Below are 26,117 nucleotides of genomic sequence, written 5' to 3'. Positions count from 1 at the left end.
CCGCTGAAGTGACAGTAATAACACACATAGCTGGTTGAAGGATGAACCCTTGCTGAACAAAAATCTTTTTAAGCAATCCTTCCAATTTTTTATCCATAGGATCTTTGAAAGCGCAGCTGTCCTCTATAGGAATAGTTGTGCGCTTCGCTAGTGTTGAAACAGCTCCCTCAACCTTCGGGACCGTTTGCCACGCGTCCCTTCTAGGGTCTACTATGGGAAACATTTTCTTAAATATAGGAGGTGGGGCAAAGGGTACACCTGGCTTCTCCCACTCCTTTTCCACTATGTTCGCTACTGAATGTTCAAAAAACTATGAAGGCAATATCCGATTTTTCTGAAATTTGGACCACAGTGTCTTAATGCTTAGAAAGTATTGCACAGCAAATATGGAGACTCTAGCAAGCAAACCGGAGCTAATTGTTGGATTTAACCGTTTTTATACACCACAATCCCAGCTACAGCCTTGCTGCAGCTTTTTACCTTCATTAGGGGTCACCATTCACAGAAAAAAGCCTTTTGGAGTCACTTTTTGAACCACAGGACCCTCTCACATGAATCTGCATGCACTGCCTTGAAATTCAACTGCACAGCTGAAGTGCCAAAATGAGGCTTCCTCCCTCAGCACACTAGATTGAAGGGGCCTTCCTGACTAGATTTAGGTGTCTAAAACAAGCCAGATCAATATAACATAAAAAATGTTCCCAAGTGTATGTGAGCTTATAAAATATTTCAAATGGTATAATATTGTAATAAAAACCAATCGATTTAGCTCCTAACAGTGTCTACCAGCATAAAAAACAAAAAGGGGAAGCCTGTTATCTTTTTTGCTGAGGTGAAAGAAAAATGGCTTACCGTTTCCCCTGAGGGGAAAAATGACTGTCATCTAGCATTAGCCTGTGTTGTTAGAAGGAGACTAGTCATACCTGAAGCAGATGAGTCTGCAAACTGTTACTCCCAACTGAAGTTCTCTTGTTTCAACAGTCTTGCATGGTAACAGTAATGGATTTTAGTTACTTGTGCTAAAATCATAGCCCTCTTAAACAGAAATCTTCATCACTTTTCTGTTATAGAGTAAATAGTACAAGCCAGCACTATTTTAAAATAACAAACTCTTGATAGAAGAATAAAAAACTACAACTAACACCACAAACTCCTCGCCATCCCCGTGGTAGATGCTACTTGTTCAGAGCGGCAAGGAGAATGACTGGGGGGCGGAGCCAGAGGGGGAGCTATATGGACAGCTATTGCTGTGTGCTTTCCTTGCCTTTCCCTGTGGGGGAGAACATTTCCCACAAGTAATGGATGACGCCGTGGACCGGACACACCAATGTTGGAGAAATTTACTTTGGTTTTCAATTGTTATTTTGTTTCTAAACATTTTCTTTGTTTCAGATGTGTTTATATGTATTAAAATTTATTTTGGTTTACAATTTTTATTTTGTTTCTAAACATTTTCTTTTTTTAAGATGTGTTTATATGTATTAAAATGTACTTTGGTTTACAATTGTTATTTTTTTTCTAAACATTTTATTTGTTTCAGATGTGTTTATATGTATTAAAATTTATTTTGTTTTACAATTGTTATTTTGTTTCTAAACATTTTCTTTTTTTTCATATGTGTTTATATGTATTAAAAGTTACTTTGGTTTACAATTGTTAATATATAATGTTTAAAGATTGTAATTTTGTAATAAATAATTTATTTGCCATTATTTTCTATATGCCACTATTCTTTTAACAAATCTTGAATGGAAAAATATATTATTAAGGATAAGAAAATAAGTGTTAAGAGTAAGCCCTTAAGGTATTTATTTGAATGTGGGAAAACCTAGTAGCTGTTAAAAATTGAGGTTAGAATAAAACAAAGCAAATTAGCAAGTCTTTTTAACTCAAAAATCCTATCTGATAACATAAAGCACTGTTGAATATACTGTCGCTTGTTACAGCTACAATTCAATGACACAATACAATGAATTAGCATCAGCTATGGAGGGATTACATTACACTAATCACATTATGTAAAAGAGTGAGAGCAGCTGTAGACACTAGTGTGATGTCACAAAGACAATGTATTACCTATAATATATTGTCTGTAATAACTTTGATCATAAACTTTATTTATTTGAAACCTTTGATAATTGAAGAGCAACAACTGTTATGTATTTAACTGTTTATCATGAGTGATTTTTAATAACCTTAATTCTTAAAAAAAAATGGAGACAAGTTAATAAAGAAAGTTTTTTATTGATCAACTGAAACTTTAATCTTCAAAATATTGTTCTGAAACCATGTCCCTTGTTGCATTTCCACGCCTATTAGCTTGTTCTACACATATTTCTTCTGGTAAATCATCAGCATCTATTGGATCTTCATCTTCTAATGGACAGCCTCTTTTAATTGCTATATTGTGCAGTATGCAGCAAACCAATATAATTTTTGCAACTTTCTCTGGTGCATACTGCATAGCACCACCAGAACGATCAAGACATCGAAACCGCATTTTCAAAAGACCGAAAGTCCTCTCAATAATCCCCCTGGTAGATCGGTGAGCTTCATTGAAACGTACTTGACTTCTGGTCTGTGGGTTGTTATAGGGAGTCAACAGCCATTCTGTACATGAGTACCCTCCATCTCCTAATAGAAGATATAATAAATATAAATATTAATATAAGAATAATTATGAAGATTCAGAACTATACAATACAAATTTAAACTATACAGATTACAGTCGACAAATTGGGCGCAATTTTTGTACATTGAAATGAGAGACAAATTAGACGCCAGTTATGCTTACCTAGAAGCCATCCTTCAGGCATATTTCCGTCCTCGAACTTCCGGTATAACCCAGTCTGCCTTAAGATGTAAGAATCATGACAGGAGCCAGGAAAGTTAGAACGGACACTGATAATCCTCATGTTGGGGTCACAGACCATCTGGACATTCAAGGAATGGAAATGCTTTCTATTCCTATAGATCTCCTCACGAGCTTGAAGTGGTCTTACAGCAACATGGGTACAGTCTATGGCACCTAGGACATTGGGCATCCCAGCCACCCTATAGAAATTTGACTTGATAGATTGCCATTCTTCAGGGGTAGATGGCAAACAAACATATCGATGAAAAATAACCATCATAGCCCCTATTACTTTGGATAAGTGGCGTGAAAAAGCAGATTGACTCATTCCAATAATGACGCTAGAAACTGCCTGAAAGGAGCCTGTTGCAAAAAAATGCAATGCAGCTAATAGTTTCAGAAGTCCCGGAATAGCTTGTGAACGAGCAGTCATCGGCTCCAAATGATCTTCAATCTCTCGATACAGGTGTAATATCGATTCACGATCAAGCCGGAATCTTTGTATGATCTCTCGGTCAGAAAGGCCGTGCAAACCAACCCGTGGAAGGAATACACGGGGGACACAAACTCTCCTTCTTCTAACGATACGATTAGCTACATTTCCAGTATTCTGTCTTCTAGCCCGGATTTGCATCACATGGAGAATAAACAAAAACAGAATTCTCTCCATAGCTGCTGAAATGAACAATGTAAGTACAATGCTGATATTACTGCCTTTTATATATGTCTAGACTGGCGTCTAGAGTGACTTTCCTATTGTTTTGTACCTTGCCCGCCACCTAAAAGGTGGCGAGGCAAAAATAATGAGGTGGGGGCGGAGATTGACGCGAGCGGACAAATAGATTTTTTAGTACATTCGTTTTTGGCGAGTTGGTGGTCAAATGTGTCTAATTACAGTAAAAAATGGAGAGGTAGCGAGGTTTGGCGGATAAGTACGCTCGCAATTTTAAAGATGCAAGTTTTAACATAATTGACGGCTTTGTACATATCAGTTTGCGAGTATTGACGCGAGATTTGTAGCGGGTAGCTCGCTGACTGCTTAGTACATGGAGCCCAAAATGTGGAAACAAATCCAGACAATCACGTTGTCTGATTTGGAAAGAATTTATTTGCATATTATGGTGGAAAATAAGTATTTGGTCACCTACAAACAAGCAAGATTTCTGGCTCTCACAGACCTGCATCTTCTTCTTTAAGAGGCTCCTCTGTCCTCCACTCATTACCTGTATTAATGGCACCTGTTTGAACTTGTTATCAGTATAAAAGACACCTGTCCACAACCTCAAACAGTCACACTCCAAACTCCACTATGGTGAAGACCAAAGAGCTGTCGAAGGACACCAGAAACAAAATTGTAGACCTGCACCAGGCTGGGAAGACTGAATCTGCAATAGACAAGCAGCTTGGTGTGAAGAAATCAACTGTGGGAGCAATAATTAGAAAATGGAAGACATGCAAGACCACTAATAATCTCCCTCGATCTGGGGCTCCACGCAAGATCTCACCCCATGGGGTCAAAATGATCACAAGAACGGTGAGCAAACATCCCAGAACCACACGGGGGGACCTAGTGAATGACTTGCAGAGAGCTGGGACCAATGTAACAAAGGCTACCATCAGTAACACACTACGCCGCCAGGGACTCAGATCCTGAAGTGCCAGTTGTGTTCCCCTGCTTAAGCCAGTACATGTCTGGGCCCGTCTGAAGTATGCTAGAGAGCATTTGGATGATCCAGAAGCGGATTGGGAGAATGTCATATGGTCAGATGAAACCAAAGTAGAACTGTTTGGTAGAAACACAACTCGTCGTGTTTGGAGGAGAGAGAATGCTGAGTTGCAACCAAAGAACACCATACCTACTGTGAAGCATGGTGGTGGCAACATCATGCTTTGGGGCTGTTTCTCTGCAAAGGGAACAGGGCGACTGATCCGTGTACATGAAAGAATGAATGGGGCCATGTATCGTCAGATTTTGAGTGCAAACCTCCTTCCATCAGCAAGGGCATTGAAGATGAAACGTGGCTGGGTCTTTCAGCATGACAATGATCCCAAACACACCGCCCGGGCAACGAAGGAGTGGCTTCGTAAGAAGCATTTCAAGGTCCTGGAGTGGCCTAGCCAGTCTCCAGATCTCAACCCCATAGAAAACCTTTGGAGGGAGTTGAAAGTCTGTGTTGCCCAGCGACTTCCCCAAAACATCACTGCTCTAGAGGAGATATGCATGCAGGAATGGGCCAACATACCAGCAACAGTGTGTGACAACCTTGTGAAGACTTACAGAAAACGTTTGACCTCTGTCATTGCCAACAAAGGATATATAACAAAGTATTGAGATGAACTTTTGATATTGACCAAATACTTATTTTCCACCATAATTTGCAAATAAATTCTTTCCGAATCAGACAATGTGATTGTCTGGATTTGTTTACACATTTTGTCTCTCATAGTTGAGGTATACCTATGATGAAAATTACAGGTCTCTCTCATCTTCTTAAGTGGGAGAACTTGCACAATTGGTGGCTGACTAAATCCTTTTTTGCCCCACTGTATGTTCTATCCGAATCATGAATTACATTTTTGGTTTTCCTGTCCCTTTAATTAATATTTACTTGATACCATGAATGAACATTCTTATGATAAATTTGTATTTATGAAGATGTTTTCATAATTTAAAAATGTGTGATTAGATCAGTATTTTAACATTTATTCATACACAATCACAAGGAATTTCCTCCCACATTAAAATTTGTATTACTATACTATTAAGCTGTTAGAGTAAGAGTGTTTTATTTTTGAATGTACATGTTTTTAACGTTTGAGTGTGAACTTCAACTCTGGCCTTTTGTGCATAGGCTATGCAATGGATCACATAAAATCTGTGTTCTTACAGATTGCAATGCTATAATTCTTAAAATATTTATTCACAATTTAAAACTTTTTTGAGTTGCTCTTCTAACATACTAGAATACAGCCTGTTGAGTCTGACTGTGTTTTTTTTAAAACTGGAAAACACTGCTTTCCCATTTTATAAACCCCTGCTACCTTTGTTTTGTATTGTATTGTATGGGTCCCACTTTTTCTGGCTTATCTTTAATTTAACTGTTGCTCTCTGCTCTTTACAAAGTACTGGTTACAGCTTTCCCTAGTGGGTGCCTATTAACATCTCATTAGGTACCAATTACAGTTACCTCAAAGATCCAGATTCCTGATCTTTAGTGAATTCCTTTACCATCCAAACTCAACTAAGTGGGTTTCGTTATAGGATAGTGACATTCATCCTGGACTCTCCACTGCACTGCACAAGTCTGGTTTCTATTTGATATGTAAAAGTGTAGCTCATATATTCTTATAAATGATCTGCTCACACACAAATGCTAAGTATGAAAACAAATTCTAGTATCAATTAGTATTGACCCCCATTACACCCTAGAAACATTAGTGCAAATTCAGTAGATAGTAGTATGGCTCCTGTGTGATAAAATTTCCTAGATCCCTAACCCACATACTTACTGCATTACTTTTATCTTCAGTTATGCGTTGTTCTCTTGGTATTCTTAGTTAAAAGCTAAGCGTAGGTAAGTCATATGCTAATTTCTAAGCCCTTGAAGGCCACCTCTTATCTGAATGCAGTTTGACAATTTTCACAGCTAGATGGTATTACTTCATGTGTGCCATATAGATAAAATTGTGTTCACGCCCGTGGAGTTAGCGAGGAGTCAGCACTGATTGGCAAAAAGTCTTTCAAAAGAACTAAAATAAGGGGTTATTCTGCAGAGGCTTAAATACAAGGTAATCACAGAGGTAAAAAGTATATTAATATAACAGTGTGGGGTTATGCAAAACTGCGGAATGGGTAATAAAGGGATTGTCTACCTTTTTAAACAATAACAATTCTGGTGTAGACTGTCCCTTTAAGGAAACGTTCTGAAGGTTATATTTAAATAACCTGCCACATAGAAAATAAACAAAAAGTTCCTAAATACCAGCGTAGCCATTTAAATACTTGGAAGATCATCTCATAAACTAAAGCACATTGCCTATTTATATCAAATACCAGTCTAATGTGCATCAGCTAAGGAGGACTAACCATAGAGGCAGGGGGCAAATGTACCCTGATCAGTCTAATTTACCCATATCAAACAACATTTAAAGCTGATTTGGTCCACAACTTCATAGCAACCACTCTTCCCTTGTAGCACTTGACTTTCACAGCTACACAAATACCCACTAATTCAAGTGCTTTTAAAATTATTATTTTTTTGAGGTAGGAAAAAAATATATAAACAATTACTAGAAGTTTTTCTGATATCTTGTGGACTTCAGCTACTTGCTATTAGTATTAAAAGAGTAACATGAATTTCTTAAAATTTCCGTTTTTATCAGCACTGTGATGCTGAAATTAGTGCTACATAACTGCCAACTTTGGGCAGCGAGGACATTAATCTAAATAAATAATATACTCCTATAGAGACTGAGGTGGCAGAAATGACCAAAAATCAAAGAATGTAAATAAATCATTACTGACATTGAAAGTCAGTCTAGGTACAATGTATAAATTACATACAACACAACTTTAAAGGATCATAAACCACATTGTAATATAAAACACCTTCTTATAAGTGGCGAAAAAAACAATTTGCAATATACTTTCATTATTTATTTTGCCCTTTTTTTTCTTTAATTTTACTCTGAAAATTGTGAGTTTTGCAATGCTCAAAATTAGAAGAGCACTTCTCATATATCTTACTAACTTGTCTCAGCAGAGGTAATCATTATAAGGAACTGCAAACATTAAGGTAACTATTTTATTTTTTTGTGTGCTCACGTTAAAAATTTTTTTGTGTGGCCGGATTAGTGCTCGTATTACAAGTTGAAAGTAAAAAAAGACTCTGTTGCACTAACTCCCCCCCACACACACACACGTCTATGGGGCGAGCTGAAGAAAGACTTTTCAGTTATCACTTATGCACTAACCCTACACTGTGTCGGATCAATTGCGCTAAAGCCGAAGGTGTGTAAGTTATATTTCAAATTCCTATATTTTTCAATTTGAAAAAAACATATTTTTATGTTTAAATTAAAATAAAAAGAATATATATAGAGAGACAGAGAAAATAACTAATTGCGTAGTTCATTAACAAATCTAGACAAGCCAGAAGGCTTGTTTTTCCCACAGAAAGCCTCTGGAATACATTGTTTACAATGAAACAAAGGATTATGGGTAAGATATGCAAATTAGGTTCAAAATGACACACCTTTTTACTTGAATTCTGCTTTTCAGCAGATTCCCTTAACGCCAAAGCATTGCTGTTCACACAACTTATAAGCTTAGCTAGGGTTAAAGCAGTGATTCATAACTATCCCAGGACAGACTGTATCATAGTTATTGCTACTCATCAGCTGGGACAAATTTTGAATCACTGCTGGGTGAAGTTGATTTCGGGCAAAATACAACAACATTTAAAATTATGAATCACTGTTTTAACCCTAGCTAAGCTTATACGTTGTGTGAACAGCAATGCTTTGGCGTTAAGGGAATCTGCTGAAAAGCAGACTTGAAGTAATATCTTACCCAGGATCCTTTGCTGCATTGGAAACAATGTATTCCAGAGGCTTTCTGTGGGAAAAACAAGCCTTCTGGCCTGTCTAGATTTGTTAATGAACTACACAATGAGTTATTTTCTCTATATTTTGTGTGTAGTGGAGGATTTTAAACTCACCTTTTACCTCCGCCTAATTAAAATGTTATTTTATATATATATATATATATATATATATATATATATATATATATATATATATATATATATACACAAATACACATATATATATATATATATATATATATATACAGTATATATATATATATATATATATATATATATATATATATATATATATATATATACATATACAGTATATATATATATATATATATATATATATACAGTATATATATATATATATATATATATATATATATATATATATATATATATATATATATATATAAATAAAAAGAGTCAGTAAGATATGCACTCCATAATCCAATTCAATCAGCTGAAGGGGGCAACTTTGAAAAATATCCAATTAATACAAGTAAAAAAAGGCACTCACTGGTCTTCAGAGTAAAAATTAACATTTAATGTCAACAATTAAAAGCAGGATGCAAGATTTTTTGAGGACATTATCTTTCCTTTATCAAATGCATAGCACAGAATAAATCCACTGCTCTGTAAAAGTCAATTTTTACTCTGAAGACCAGTTAGTGTCAGTTTTCACTTGTATTAAATATATATATATATATATATATATATATATATATATATATATAATATTAAATATATATAAAAATATTGACAAATTTAGTTAAAGGACAGTAAACTCTAAATTATGTGTGTGTATATATATATATATATATAGTTGTGCGGTTTGCAATTCAACTTGTGATTTTATTAAAAATGACTAAAACACCTTAATGTTTAAGAGAAAAATGTATTTAACACTACAGAATCTTAATGTTCATGTTTCTCAATGGCCAATACACTCTGGAAGCATAAAAATACAAACCACAAAACAGTTAAAATCAAATTAGCTACAAGTAATTTATATAAACAACGGCACTCGACAAGGGTGCCCTCTTTCTCCACTACTATTTGCCTTAGTGGTGGAGGTACTGGCTGTACGAGTCAGAAATAACCCTCTTGTTAGTGGAGTCTCCTTTGGGGAGATCCACCAAAAATGTCTTCTGTACGCGGACGACATTATATTTACAATACATTCCCCGCTAATATCTATCCCCACCCTCCTACATGAACTGGATGATTATAAATCAGTCTCAAATTTTTCTATTAATATGGGAAAGTCAATGTTAATGCCGATACACCTTAGGGAGGAAGAACTACAGTTTATTTCGACTCACACCTCATTCCAAATGACGAATAAAATACATTACCTGGGGATTGACATATCACCTACGTATACAGAGCTGTTCAGCCTCAACTACATGCCACTTCAACAGGAAACTAGTAAGTCATTAGAACTCTGGAGCAAATGGGGCCATCTTTCGTGGATGGGGCGTATTAACGCTATAAAAATGAACCTTCTCCCTAAGTACTTATATTTATTTCAAGTACTCCCCATAGACCTCCCCTTACAGTATTTAAGAAGACAACAAAAAATGCTAGACGCATTTATATGGGATAATAAGAGATCCAGAGTAGCTAGAAACACCTTATTTTTACACAAAGAGGACGGGGGATTGGGTTCTCCGAACCTCCTGAATTATTACAAGTCGGCCCATATGGCCCGTATAGTTGCTTGGAAGCACTCCCCGGCTGGGAAAACCTGGACCCAAATAGAATCCTGCTTAGCAGGTGGCTTGAATTTGGGTGACCAATGTTGGATACCTAGTAAACAAAGACCAACAGACGTTTGGGGGAATCACTACATTGCTACCACCCTCAGAATATGGGATAGACTTCTATCCGAGGAGAAGCAGATCTCGTCACAGATCTCCCCCCTAACCCCTTTACTTAACAACCCCTTGTTGTTGCAACCACATACCCTTCCTTCGCCACTTATTTCAGGCATCCCCACTAACATCCCGACACACATAGTATTACACAATGGAATTATTAAGACTCAAGCGGACTTACACCAACAACTGGGAGCCCCCTTTCACTTGTGGTACCCGTATTTGCAAATTAGGCATGCTATTTCTACTAGCACATATAAGCCAGACCTTGTAAGACCCCTGACCCCCTTTGAAACTCTGTGTACATCTCCCACTATCGCCAAATCCCATGTTTCTACTATATACAAACTGCTTAGAGGTTCCTTCCCTAATAAGACACCAACAATTATTGCGAAATGGGAAAAGGAGCTAAACATAGAATTCACTGAGGCCCAATGGCTTCATATCTTCTCTGAAACTAAAAAATCCTCTCTGTCCCTAAAGATGGTCGAAATGAATTTCAAACTACTTTCAAGGTGGTATCTTACCCCACATAGCCTTCGAAGCATATTCCCTAACATCTCTTCCCTATGTTGGAGACACTGTGGGGGGGTGGGTACACTCTCACATATTTGGTGGTCTTGCCCACTTCTTAGCTCTTACTGGGACAACATAAACAGACATGTGGACAGAGTACTGGGGATACCAATCACATTTACCCCTAGCCTGGTGCTACTGAGTGACATCCCAAAAATTTCCTGCCTATATCGAAAGAAACTGTTGCATTGTATGCTTAGCTGCGCCAGACGTTTGGTCCCTAGGTTCTGGAAAAAAACTGCCCCTCCTACCTACCATATGTGGATAAAAGAAGTGAGCCACATGTTAGATCTAGAAAAGTTGTACTATACGTACAAAGGGAAGCAAGATGTTATCTTAGACATAATTTTCATCTGGGAACAGCAAAACATTGACAATACCATTAGGGGGGAACCCACCATGTAGTCTGGCTTAATGTGACCCGCTTGACTAATATACCTCCTTGTGTGACCATTTTCTGTTCTAGGTTAAACTGTCTCAACTGTTTTCTTGAGTTTTAAACTGATAATAAGCCTTTGCCTAGCTTTTCACCTTAGCTACATATGTGATCACTGTCTGTCAAAAAATTAGAAACCTTCTGCTTGTGTTTCTTTGATGCACTTGAACTGATTTGTCTATTGTCTGTTAGTATTTGATTTCTTGTTTTTGTTGTTCTTCTTTTTGAGAAAAAATAATAAAAATTATTTGATGGAAAAAAAAATCAAATTAGCTGCCTATACTGTGGTTAAAACTAAACACTACAACTAAACACTAAACACAAACGGCTAGATTACGAGTCTTGCGTTATGAGTAAAAAAGCAGTGTTAAGCCTCATAACGCTGCTTTTTTACTACCGCTGGTATTACGAGTCTTGCAGATTTAGGGGCACTGCAAACTTTTTTGGCCTTACCGCAAATTAAATTACGCAAATTGCGTATAGTCTTTTTTCTATGGGACTTCCATAGCGCCAGTATTACGAGCTTGTCCTGGGAGGCCAAAAAGTGAGCTGTACACCCTACCCAGTCAAGATTCGTACCACATTTTAAAGTCAGTAGTTATGAGTTTTAAACTACAACGCTGTAGCATAAAACCCTAACTAAAGTGCTAAAAAGTACACTAACACCCATAAACTACCTATTAACCCCTAAACCGAGGCCCTCCCGCATCACAAACACTAAAATAAAATTATTGACCCCTAATCTGCCGCTCCGGACATCGCCGCCACTATAGTAAACATATTAACCCCTAAACTGCTGCACTCCCGCATCGCAAACACTAGTTAAATATTATTAACCCCTAATCTGCTGTCCCTAACATCACCACCACCTATCTACATTTATTAACCCTTAATCTACCGCCCCCAATGTTGCCGCCACTATATTAAATTTATTAACCCCTAAATCTAAGTCTAACCCTAACACCCCCTAACTAAAATATAATTAAAATAAATCTAAATAAAACTTACTATCATTACCTAAATAATTTATATTTAAAACTAAATACTTACCTATAAAATAAACCCTAAACTAGCCACAATATAACTAACAGTTACATTGTATCTAGCTTAGGGTTTATTTTTATTTTACAGGCAAGTTTGTATTTATTTTAACTATTAACTATTTAATAACTACCTAGCTAAAATAAATACAAATTTACCTGTAAAATAAAACCTAACCTAAGTTACACCAACACCTAACACTACACTACAATTAAATCAATTACCTAAATTAAATTAACTAAATTACAAAAAACAAGCACTAAATTACAGAAAATAAAAAACAAATTACAAGATTTTTAAACTAATTACACCTAATCTAATAGCCCTATCAAAATAAAAAAAGCCCATCCAAAATAATAAAAAAAAAAAAAACTAGCCTAAACTACCAATAGCCCTTAAAAGGGCCTTTTGCGAGGTATTGTCCCAAAGAAATAAGCTCTTTTACCTGTAAAAAAAAAAAAATACAAACAACCCCCCCAACAGTAAAACTCACCACCCACACAACTAACCCCCCATATAAAACCCTAACTAAAAAAAAACTAAGCTCCCCATTGCCCTGAAAAGGGCATTTGAATGGGCATTGCCTTTAAAAGGGCATTTAGCTCTATTGAGGCCCATAACCCTAACCTAAAAAAAAAATTCCTAACACTAACCCCCGAAGATCCACTTACCGGGAGAAGTCTTCATCCAAGCAGCAAGATGTCCTCAACGAATCCGGCAGAAGTGGTCCTTCAGACGGCAGAAGTCTTCACCCAGACGGCATCTTCTATCTTCATCCTTCCGACGCGGAGCGGCTCCATCTTCAAGACATCCGGCGCGGAGCATCCTCTTCAATTGACGTATTCTTCTGGAATGAAGGTACCTTTAAGTGACGTTATCCAAGATGGTGTCCCTTAGCTTCCGATTGGCTGATAAAAGTCTATCAGCCAATCGGAAATAAGGTTGAAAAAAAATCCTATTGGCTGATGCAATCAAACAATAGGATTGATCTTGCATTCTATTGGCTGATTGGAACAGCCAATAGAATGCAAGCTTAGTTCTATTGGCTGATTGCATCAGCCAATAGGATCTTTCCTACCTTAATTCTGATTGGCTGATAGAATTCTATCAGCCAATCGAAATTCAGGGGACACCATCTTGGATGACGTCATTTAAATGAATATTTATTCGTCGGGTAGTCGTCGGCCTGGAAGGATGCTCTGCGTCGGATGTCTTGAAGATGGACCCGCTCCGCTCCGGATGGATGAAGATACAAGATGCCGCTTGGATGAAGACTTCTGTCCGTCTGGAGGACCTCTTCTGCCCGGATAGGATGAAGACTTCGGACTGTCTGGAGGACCACTTCTGCCCCGTTGGGTGAAGACGTCTCAAGGTAGGGTGATCTTCAAGGGGTTAGTGTTAGGTTTTATTAAGGGGGAATTGGGTGGGTTTTAGAGTAGGGTTGGGTGTGTGGGTGGAGGGTTGTAATGTTGGGGGGTATTGTATTTTTTTTTTACAGGTAAAAGAGCTGATTACTTTGGGGCAATGCCCCGCAAAAGGACCTTTTAAGGGTTATTTGTAATTTAGTGTAGGGTAGGGATTTTTATTACTTTGTTTTTTTGTTTGTTTTTTTTTATTAGGGGGATTAGAGTAGGTGTAAAAAGTTTAAAAATCTTGTGATTATTTATTATTTTCTGTAATTTAGTGTTTGTTTTTTGTACTTTAGTTAATTTTAATTAATTGTAATTAATTTATTTTAATTTAGGTAATTAATTTAATGATAGTGTAGTGTTAGTTGTAATTGTAACTTAGGTTAGGTTTTATTTTACAGGTACTTTTGTATTTATTTAAGCTAGGTAGTTAGTAAATAGTTAACTATTTAGTAACTATTCTACCTAGTTAAAATAAATACAAACTTGCCTGTAAAATAAAAATAAACCCTAAGCTAGCTACAATGTAACTATTAGTTATATTGTAGCTATCTTAGGGTTTATTTTATAGGTAAGTATTTAGTTTTAAATAGGAATAATTTATTTAATGATAGGAATATTTATTTATATTTATTTAAATTATATTTAAGTTAGGGGGTGTTAGGGTTAGACTTAGGTTTAGGGGTTAATAAATTTAATGTAGGTTGCGGCGGTGTAGGGGGGGCAGATTAGGGGTTAATAAATATAATGTAGGTGGCGGCGGGGTCCGGGAGCGGCAGTTTAGGGGTTAAACACTTTAGTTGCGGCGGGGTCCGGGAGTGTCGGTTTATGGGTTAATAAGTATAATGTAGGTGGCGGCGGTGTAGGGGGGGCAGATTAGGGGTGTTTAGACCCGGGGTACATATTAGGGTGTTAGGTGTAGACACTACCATAGGAATCAATGGGATATCGGGCAGCAGCGAAAATAAGCTTTCGCTGCTGTCAGACTCCCATTGATTCCTATAGTATCCTCCAGGACGGCAAATTGAAAACCCGGTACGCTGGGCCGGAATAGTGGCGAGCGTACCTGCTAGTTATTATTTGATAACTAGCAAAAGTAGTCAGATTGTGCCGAACTTGCGTTCGGAACATCTGTAATGACGTAACCATTGATCTGTGTCGGACTGAGTCCGGCGGATCGTATGTTACGTCACTATATTCTACTTTTGCTGGTCTGTAGGGTTTGATAACTTTGGCGAATCAGGCTCGCCACAAATACGTTGCGGAATTCCAGCGTATTTGCGGTTGACAGCTTGATAAATAGAGGCCATAGTATGCACTTTCAAGTACTACTAGGCATAACATACACATGTGTTTAATACAGAAGGGACAACTAAGTGGTATTTTAAATCTTTAATTTAGATGGGGCTTATTTGGTTTCAGGCATTGTAAAAATGTTCCTACAAATAGGAAGTATACATATGTGAGGTATGTAAGCACTGCATTACTGACCTGTAAGTACTAAAGTCTGAGGAAAACAAAACTGCTATGATGTGCTTTCTTATTCCCACTATGAGACTCACAGATTACAAGACCTCAATGGGTTAAAGGTCATTCGCCTAAGCCCATATAAGGAGCAGAGGGGGGGAGAGAGAAAGGGCAGGGAAGTGCTGCTATAAATTTGTCTAAACAAATAAGCTGAATTAGCGCTGCAGCTCCTGCTGCTAAACCCACACAGACAACATGTGGCCTTACCTAGATCGACAAGCTTCTTTTCACTGCGCTCCATCGTCCCACCCTCCCAAAGCAGTCAGGCAGCACTTAATCATGCCTTATCAGGTCCCTACACACCTGGTGCTAAAACTGATCAGTAGCTGCCCTCTGAACTTTTATTAGGAGTCTGTGCTGCGCACTAGTGTGAGAGTTTAGCTAGTATAAGGGGTACTCACATACGGCTAGATTACGAGTTTGGCGTTAGAGGCTGTGCGGTGCTAACGAGCAGTTTATGCTCACCGCTCACTTACAGACAGCACTGGTATTACCGGTTTTCACATCCCAGACAAGAAGTAAGCGTTGAGCAAAATTTTGCTCCTTACCGCACTCCAATACCAGCGCTGCTTTCGTTAGCGGTGAGCTGGTGTAACATGCTCGTGCTTGATTTCCCCATAGGAATCAACGGGAAGAGCCAGCTGAAAAAAAGTCTAACACCTGCAAAAAAGCAGCGTAAAACTCCTTAATGCAGCCCCAATGATTCCTATGGGGAAATACATTTTATGTCTACACCTAACACCCTAACATGAACCCCGAGTCTAAACACCCCTAATCTTACACTTATTAACCCCTAATCTGCTGCCCCAACATCGCTGACACCTACATTATATTTATTAACCCCTAATCTGCCGCCCCTATGTTGCCGCCACCTACCTACATTTATTAACCCCTAATCTGCTGCCCCCAACGTTGCTGTCACTATAATAAACATATTAACCCTTAAACCGCCGCACTCCCGCCTCGCAAACATTAGTTAAATACTATTAACCCCTAATCTGCCGGCCCTAACATCGACCCCACCAAGCCAATAGGATTTTTTCTACCTTAATTCTTCTAGAATTCTATCAGCCAATCGAAATTGAAGGGATGCCATCTTGGATGACGTCACTTAAAGATACCTTCATTTTGTGTTAGCCGTCGATTGAAGAGGATGCTCCGCGTCGGATGTCTTGAAGATGGACCCGCTCCGCGCCGGATGGATGAAGATATATATATGGATGAAGATATATATATACACATATATATATATATATATATATATATATATATATATATATATATATATATATATATACACATACACACACACACACACACAATTGTATGCAAAAGTTTAAACGCCCCTGACAATTTCCATGATTTTTATTTATAAATAATTTGGTGTTTGGATCTATGAAATAACTGAAGGACACAGTAATATTTCAGTAGTGAAATTAGGTTTATTGGATTAACAGAAAATGTGCAATATGCATCAAAACAAAATTAGACAGGTGCATAAATTGTGGGCACCCCAATAGAAATATTGCATCAATATTTAGTAGAGCCTCCTTTAGCAGAAATAACAGCCTCTAGATGCTTCCTATAGTCTGTAATGAGTGTCTGGATTTCGGATGAAGGTATTTTGGACCATTTCTCCTTGCAAAACATCTCCATTTCAGTTAGATTTGATGGTTGCCCAGCATGGACAGCCCGCTTTAATTCACCCCACAGATTTTTGAAGATATTCAGGTCTGGGGGCTGGGATGGCCATTCCAGAACATTGTACTTGTTCCTCTGCATAAATGCCAGAGTAGATTTTGAGCAGTGTTTTGGGTTGTTGTCTTGTTGAAATATCCAGCCCCGGTGTAACTTCAACTTTGTGACTGATTCCTCAACAATATTCTCAAGTATCTGCTGATATTAAGTGGGATCTATGAGACCCTCAACTTTAACAAGATTCCAATACCGGCACTGGCCACACAGCCCTACAGCATGATGGAACATCCACCAAATTTTACTGTGGGTAGCAAGTATTTGATTCCTCAAGATTATTCTCAAGTATCTGCTGATATTTAGTGGGATCCATGTGACCTTCAACTTTAACAAGATTCCCAGTACCGGCACTGGCCACACAGCCCCAAAGCATGATGGAACACCCACCAAATTTTACTGTGGGTAGCAAGTATTTGTCTTGGAACACTGTGTTCTTTTGCCGCCATGCATAACGCCCCTTGTTATGATCAAATAACTCAACCTTTATTCCATCAGTTCACAGCACCTTCTTCCAAAATGAAGCTGGTTTGTCCAAATGTGCATTTGCATACCAGAAGTGACTGTTTGTGGCGTGTGTGCAGAAAAGACTTCTTCCGCATCACTCTCCCATACAGCTCCTCCTTGTGCAAAGTGTGGTGAATTGTTGAACGATGCACAGTGACACCATCTGCAGCAAGATGATGTTGTAGGTCTTTGGAGGTGGTCTGTGTGCTGTTTTTTTACCGTTCTCACTATCCTTTGCCTTTGCCTCTCGGATATTTTACTTGGCCTGCCCCTTCTGGCCTTAACAAGAACTGTGCCTGTGGTCTTCCATTTCCTCACTATGTTCAACACAGTGGACACTGACAGCTTAAATCTCTGCAATAGCTTTTTGTAGCCTTCCCTTAAACCATTATGTTAAACAATCTTTGTTTTCAGGTCATTTGAGAGTTGTTTTGAGGCCCCCATATTGCCACTCTTCAGAGGAGAGTCAAAGAGAACAACAACTTGTAATTGGCCACCTTAAATACCCTTTCTCATGATTGGATGCACCTGTCTATGAAGTCCAAGGCTTAATGGGCTCACCAAGCCAATTGTATGTTCCAATTAATCAGTGCTAGGTAGTTACAGGTATTCAAATAAACAAAATGACAAGGGTGCCCAAATTTATGCACCTGTCTAATTTTGTTTTGATGCATATTGCACATTTTCTGTTAATTACATTACTGAAATATTACTGTGTCCTTCAGTTATTTGATAGATCAAAATGAAATTGCTAACCCAAACACCCAATTATTTATAAATGAAAATCATGGAAATTGTCAGGGGTGCCTAAACGTTTGCATACAAATGTATATACATACTAACCGACCACTTTATTAGGTACTCCTGTTCAATTGCTTGGTAACACAAATTGCTAATCAACCAATCACATGGCAGCAACTCAATGCATTTAGGCATCTAGATGGGGAGAAGACGACTTGCTGAAGTTGAAACCGAGCATCAGAATGGGGGACAAAGTGGATTTAAGTGACTTTGAACATGGTATGGTTGTTGGTGCCAGACTGGCTGGTCTGAGTATTTAAAAAAACTGCTTATCTACTGGGATTTTCACGCACAATCATCTCTAGTGTTTACACAGAATGGTCCAAAAAAGAGAAAATATCCAGTGAGCGGCAGTTGTGTGGACAAAAATCCCTTGTTGATGTCAGAGGTCAGAGGAGAATGGGCAGACTGGTTCAAGATGATAGAAAGGCAACAGTAACTCAAATAACCACTCGTTACAACAGAGGTATGCAGAATACCATCTCTGAATGCACAACACGTTGAACCTTGAAGCAGATGTGCTACAACAACAGAAGACCACGCCAGGTGTCACTCCTGTAAGCTAAGAACAGGAAACTGAATCTACAATTCACACAGGTTCACCAAAATTGGACAATAGAAGATTGTAAAAAAACGTTGTCTGGTCTAATAAGTCTCAATTTCAGCTGCAACATTCAGATGGTAGGGTCAGAATTTGGCATAAACATGAAAGCACGGATCTATCTTGCCTTGTATCAACGGTTCAGGCTGGTGGTGGTGGTGTAAAAGTGTGGGGGATATTTTCTTGGCACACTTTAGGTCCCTTAGTACCAATTAAGCATTGTTTAAACGCCAAGGCCTACCTGAGTATTGTTGCTGACCATATCCCTTTATGACTACAGTGTACCCATCTTCTGATGGCTACTTCCAGCAGGATAATGTACCATGTCTCAAAGTTCAAATCATCTCAAACTGGTTTCTTGAACATGACAATGAGTTCACTGTACTCCAATGGCTTCCACAGTCACCAGATCTTAATCCAATACAGCACTTTTGGGATATGGTGGAACGGGAGATTTGCATCATGGATGTGCAGCTAACAAATCTTCAGCAACTATGTGATGCTATCATGTCAATATGGACCAACATGTCTGAGGAATGTTTCCAACACCTTGTTGAATCTATGCCATGAAGAATTAAGACAGTTCTGAAGGCAAAAGAGGGGGGGGGGTGCAACCCGGTACTAGCAAGGTGTTCCAAATAAAGTGGCCGGTGAGTGTGTGTATACATACATATCAGCACTACTACAGCTGGAAGAAGCCTGTATATTTGAACAGGTGAAACGTGAGTAGCTGCTGAACTTCGACAGTGTTGTCAGCTGAACACTGCCGTCTCCTTCAATTTGTTTCTTCTACATGCGGGCATTTTGTGGAAGGCGTGCTATGCACTTAAGTACCTTCACAACAGCTAACGTTCAACTGGATACGAAAGAGAAGGGAGACAGAGAGGATAAAGTGTTTGGACATCACAGATGCAGGTGAAATACAGATGATATACAGCTCTTGTCTGTGAAGTGGTTATTTGAGAGATATATAACCTGTGGTTTGGAAGTCAGAGGGTGTGACGGACTGTCTGTAATGTAATATATGGATAGGGATACCTGTATGACTAGAAAATCAGATTACGGCTGCTCAAAGCTTCCGGATCACATGCAGCTATGGTGTCGTCGCCGGTTTGATGATCTCATCAGGAAATGCCCAGACAGACGTAACCAGTCGAACGTTGAGTAGAGAACACGCTGAACAGTGAATGCAAGGTGCAAAGCCGACAGTTAGCGGGAACCAACCGCTCAGTGAATTGAGAGAAGAAAGGCACTGGCTGCACAAACCGGTCCAAAAAAAACTTCAAAGTTTATTTAAACACAATGACCCAGACATACATGGACAGGACTTGTAAGTCCTGTCCATGTCTGTCTGGGTCATTGTGTTTAAATAAACTTTGAAGTTTTTTTTGGACCTGTTTGTGCAGCCGGTGCCTTTCTTCTCTCAATACCTGTATGACTCACTGATAAGCAAGTTAATCCTGCCATGTTAACCTATTGCATACTAACATAAACCTGCGGATTACAAACATAGTCCCTAACATAACTTTAACATACTCTACTAACTGTACCCTCTGTGAAGATGTTTTATGTATTCTGACAAGGCTCAAACATGCTTTAATGAAGAGTCAGAGGAATTAGTAAGCTACAATGAATGGGATTTAATCACTTTAGATCTCCACATTACAAGTTGTAGCCAGTTTGCTGAACTGCATTACCTATTAAGAAACACAACACATTCTTTAAAATGCAGTTTATATTGCCCATTTAAAACAAATTGTTTATTTAATTGTTGCCAATTGTTGATACAATGTAATATATTAACTACATTAAGGTTTTCTTCAACTTCAGCTTTCTCATATGTCTCCCTGTTTTTTTTTTTCCTTTGGGGTGGCAGTCTATATTTACTGAGATATAGTCTAGTGCGGGAGAATAGTGGTCTGGTTTTTCTTCTCTTGTACATATATATATATATATATATTTTATACTTATTTATATTTAAAATTAAAAAAGAACATTTTCTTCTAAGTGAAGAATGTAGGAATTTCTAGTATTTCTATTTAAAAAAGAATTAAAACATAATAAAATTGATTAAGAAACATACTGCACAAATGTCTTTTTTTACCTTGTTAAAAACATAATTTATTCTTACCTGATACATTTCTTTCTTTCTTGGTGGTGATAGTCCACTAAAATCCTTACTTGTGGGAATTCCTCTCCTGGCCACCAGGAGGAGGCAAAAACACTCAAGAGAAACCTTTAAATATCCCTTGCACTTCCTCTTTCCCTCTAGTATAATGTATAGCCAAGGATAGGAGGAAGAAGCAAGATAGTAAAGTAAAGGGGTGCAAACTAGAACTGCTGCAAACCAAGAAAATTTGGACGGGTTTGTGGCCTATCACTACCAAGAAATAAAGGAATTTATCAGGTAAGAATAAATTAGGTTTCTTTCAAAGGGTGTGATAGTCCACAAAAATACTTACTTGTTGAAACTAATACCCAAGCTGTGCAGTCCACAATAGAAAAAGGGTGCGAAAAGAAGGAAAGGCAGGGACCAATTTACCAGGAACCACTGCCTGAAGGACCTTCCTTCCAAAAGCTGTCTCTGTGGTGGAAAACACATCAAATTGATAAAAAAAATTGTAAAAGTATACAAAGAGGATTAAGATACAACCTTGCTAATGTGCTCTGCTGATACTTCAATCTTGAAAATCAAAAAATCACCACAGAAGGGGTGAAAAGAACTGAAATACGTAAAGGCGATTACTGTTGTGCTTTCAAAAAAGGTCAGTGAATCAAACTTAATAATCAAGAAGATAAGGAAAAATAAACTGCCTTGTCGCTCTAAAGGTATCCAGAAAAAGCAACAAACAAGTTAAAAGACTGACAAAAATCTTAGTCTTTCAATAAAAATGTTTAACACACTGACCACATCTAGATTGTGCAATCTCCATCCAGAAGATTTTGGATTAGGACACAAGGAATGAACCACAACTTCCTGGTTAAATTCCCTGAAACAACACTGGATAGAGCATTCCATAACAGGGACCTTCCCTTGTTGATTTGCATTGTTAGCTAACTGAAGTAATTTTTCAATGCAATAAGTAAAGTAAATAGTAAAGGATAGACATATAGATATACTGTACATACAAGCTATCCTAAATTAATGCTGTTTTGACTGTCATTGGAACATATATCAAATGCAGATGAACCAGACTGTATATTTGCATACCTAAATCATTAAGGCACACTTCAAAGGAAACCTGTGAGGTCATCATTGCACAAAGGCCAATAAGTGAAGCACTACAGATGTAAACATGCATATTACCACTGCAATTAAATGACAAAAGATATTTGAAGGAATTATAAGATATTATATTGATGAGCATATTCGTGTAAACAAGATTATGAGTACTAATCAGCATGGTTTTATGAGAAATAGATTATGTCAAACTAATCTAATTAGATTCTATGAGGAGGTAAGTAAAAATATAGATAAAGGGGAAGCAGTTGATGTGATATACTTAGATTTTGCAAAGGCGTTTGATACAGTGCCACATGAGAGATTAATGCACAAAATTAAGGGACTGGGAATAGCTGAAAATGTTAGTTTGTGGATAAATAACTGGATAAAAGATAGGGAGCAACGAGTAGTAGTAAATGGATCATACTCAGATTGGACAAAGGTAATCAGTGGAGTACCCCAGGGATCAGTGCTGGGCCCTATTCTTTTTAATATTTTTATAAATGACTTGGAGCTAGGATTAAATAGTGACATCTATATTTTTGCAGATGATATTAAGTTAAGTAAGGTCATCAGAGCAGGATGAAATTTCGTTAAAAAGGGACCTGCAAAAATTAGAAGTATGGGCAGGTAAATGGAAAATGAGATTTAATATGAGAAAATGCAAGGTTCTACATTTTGGAAGTAAAAATAAGCAGGCAACATATTATTTAAATGGGACAAAACTTAGCCAAACACAGGAGGAAAGGGATTTGGGAGTAGTAACAGATAACAAGCTAAAGATGGGTGCACAATGTAGGGCAGCAGCTTCAAAGGCTAATAAGATATTAGCATGTATTAAAAGAGGTATTGACTCAAGGGAGGAAAGCATAATTCTGTCAGTATATAAAGCCCTGGTAAGACCTCACCTTGAGTATGGAGTGCAGTTCTGGGGACCAATCACAAAAAAAGATATTGCAGAACTAGAAAAAGTTCAAAGAAGGGCCACAAAGCTAATAAGGGGATTGGAGAATTTAACCTATGAGGAGAGGCTAGCCAAACTGGGTCTGTTTTCTTTAGAAAAAAAGGCGCTTAAGAGGTGACATGATTACTTTTTATAATGATATTCAAGGCCCATATACAGAGATCGCAGAAGCATTGTTTATTCCAAGAAAATTGTTTGTGACCAGAGGTCACAATTTAAGGTTGGAGGAAAGGAGATTTAATCTCCTGCAACGGAAACGTTTTTTCACTGTAAGAGAAATAACATTTTGGAACTCATTACCAAAGGAGGTAGTGAATGCCAATACCCTAGATACATTTAAAAATTATTTGGATACATTTCTGTCTATAAAAAAAAATTCATGGATATGATTGCTAGTATTAAATGGGTCACCTTTTAGTGGGATTATTTAAGATTAACTGGAGCTTTTTGTATATATTTTAGATTTGTATAGGTTGAACTAGATGGACTTCGGTCTTTTTTCAACCTCATCTACTATGTTACTATGTTACAATTGCACACATTCTAACAATTGTCAATTGAGCCGTGAAGCACACAAGAGATAAGAAATGGCATAACGCATACTTTTTACTTTTTACAACCAAGGTTAATATGTTTGCGGCATTATATATATATATATATATATATATATATATATATATATATATATATATATATATATATACACACAGGGAGTGCAGAATTATTAGGCAAATGAGTATTTTGACCACATCATCCTCTTTATGCATGTTGTCTTACTCCAAGCTGTATAGGCTCGAAAGCCTACTACCAATTAAGCATATTAGGTGATGTGCATCTCTGTAATGAGAAGGGGTGTGGTCTAATGACATCAACACCCTATATCAGGTGTGCATAATTATTAGGCAACTTCCTTTCCTTTGGCAAAATGGGTCAAAAGAAGGACTTGACAGGCTCAGAAAAGTAAAAAATAGTGAGATATCTTGCAGAGGGATGCAGCACTCTTAAAATTGCAAAGCTTCTGAAGCATGATCATCGAACAATCAAGCGTTTCATTCAAAATAGTCAACAGGGTCGCAAGAAGCGTGTGGAAAAACCAAGGCGCAAAATAACTGCCCATGAACTGAGAAAAGTCAAGCGTGCAGCTGCCAAGATGCCACTTGCCACCAGTTTGGCCATATTTCAGAGCTGCAACATCACTGGAGTGCCCAAAAGCACAAGGTGTGCAATACTCAGAGACATGGCCAAGGTAAGAAAGGCCGAAAGACGACCACCACTGAACAAGACACACAAGCTGAAACGTCAAGACTGGGCCAAGAAATATCTCAAGACTGATTTTTCTAAGGTTTTATGGACTGATGAAATGAGAGTGAGTCTTGATGGGCCAGATGGATGGGCCCGTGGCTGGATTGGTAAAGGGCAGAGAGCTCCAGTCCGACTCAGACGCCAGCAAGGTGGAGGTGGAGTACTGGTTTGGGCTGGTATCATCAAAGATGAGCTTGTGGGGCCTTTTCGGGTTGAGGATGGAGTCAAGCTCAACTCCCAGTCCTACTGCCAGTTTCTGGAAGACACCTTCTTCAAGCAGTGGTACAGTCTGCATCCTTCAAGAAAAACATGATTTTCATGCAGGACAATGCTCCATCACACGCGTCCAAGTACTCCACAGCGTGGCTGGCAAGAAAGGGTATAAAAGAAGAAAATCTAATGACATGGCCTCCTTGTTCACCTGATCTGAACCCCATTGAGAACCTGTGGTCCATCATCAAATGTGAGATTTACAAGGAGGGAAAACAGTACACCTCTCTGAACAGTGTCTGGGAGGCTGTGGTTGCTGCTGCACGCAATGTTGATGGTGAACAGATCAAAACACTGACAGAATCCATGGATGGAAGGCTTTTGAGTGTCCTTGCAAAGAAAGGTGGCTATATTGGTCACTGATTTGTTTTTGTTTTGTTTTTGAATGTCAGAAATGTATATTTGTGAATGTTGAGATGTTATATTGGTTTCACTGGTAAAAATAAATAATTGAAATGGGTATATATTTGTTTTTTGTTAAGTTGCCTAATAATTATGCACAGTAATAGTCACCTGCACACACAGATATCCCCCTAAAATAGCTATAACTAAAAACAAACTAAAAACTACTTCCAAAACTATTCAGCTTTGATATTAATGAGTTTTCTGGGTTCATTGAGAACATGGTTGTTGTTCAATAATAAAATTAATCCTCAAAAATACAACTTGCCTAATAATTCTGCACTCCCTGTACATACACACACATATATATATATACATACACTTACCCTTATCCAAATCCGATCTTCCACATATGTCTTGTAAAATAAGCTGTTGTCGCAAACGGAGTACTTCAGATTCTAGTTCACGAACTCTTGCCTTCAAGTTGCTGTCATGACTTAAAACAAGTCTTGACAATTCTTCTGTATATTCTCTAACATTTTTACCTTCTGGTTTAGACTTGATAATTGCTAAAGCCAGTGCAATTTTTACAGTCATCTGATGCCACTTGTGTATATCCATTCTTTCTTACATTTCTGAAAAATAACATAAGTCACAAGAAAGTTGTAGTTAGGGCAGTCTAAAATGAACGTTTATATTAGATGCATATTAAAAATATATCAGGTGATGTATTTATTTTTTTTATTGATTAATAAAACATAATTTATGCTTACCTGATAAATTCCTTTCTCCTGTAGTGTAGTCAGTCCACGGGTCATCCATTACTTATGGGATATTAACTCCTCCCTAACAGGAAGTGCAAGAGGATCACCCAAGCAGAGCTGCTATATAGCTCCTCCCCTCTACGTCACACCCAGTCATTCGACCGAAAACCAAACGAGAAAGGAGAAACTATAGGGTGCAGTGGTGACTGGAGTATAATTTAAAATTTAGACCTGCCATAAAAAACAGGGCGGGCCGTGGACTGACTACACT

The 26,117-nt window shown here is 37.9% G+C and overlaps 1 protein-coding gene across 1 annotated transcript in view; it reads right to left on the bottom strand.

Moving 5' to 3' along the window:
* The window catches only part of MEI4 (meiotic double-stranded break formation protein 4), a 595,729-nt gene extending 570,026 nt beyond the window's left edge, over positions 1-25,703 (bottom strand). Inside the window, exons 1-2 of the mRNA XM_053712014.1 lie at positions 25,469-25,703; positions 2,393-2,634 (exon numbers count right to left, since the gene is read on the bottom strand). Coding sequence (XP_053567989.1) covers positions 2,393-2,634; positions 25,469-25,703 — 477 coding nt within the window. The remainder of the gene's footprint in view (positions 1-2,392; positions 2,635-25,468) is intronic.
* Positions 25,704-26,117: the final 414 nt, after the last annotated feature.

This window comes from Bombina bombina, chromosome 4 (assembly GCF_027579735.1).
Source record: "Bombina bombina isolate aBomBom1 chromosome 4, aBomBom1.pri, whole genome shotgun sequence".
Taxonomy (NCBI): Eukaryota; Metazoa; Chordata; class Amphibia; order Anura; family Bombinatoridae; genus Bombina; species Bombina bombina.
Note: the sequence above shows the minus strand (reverse complement) of the source record. Positions and strands in the feature narration are given on the sequence as shown.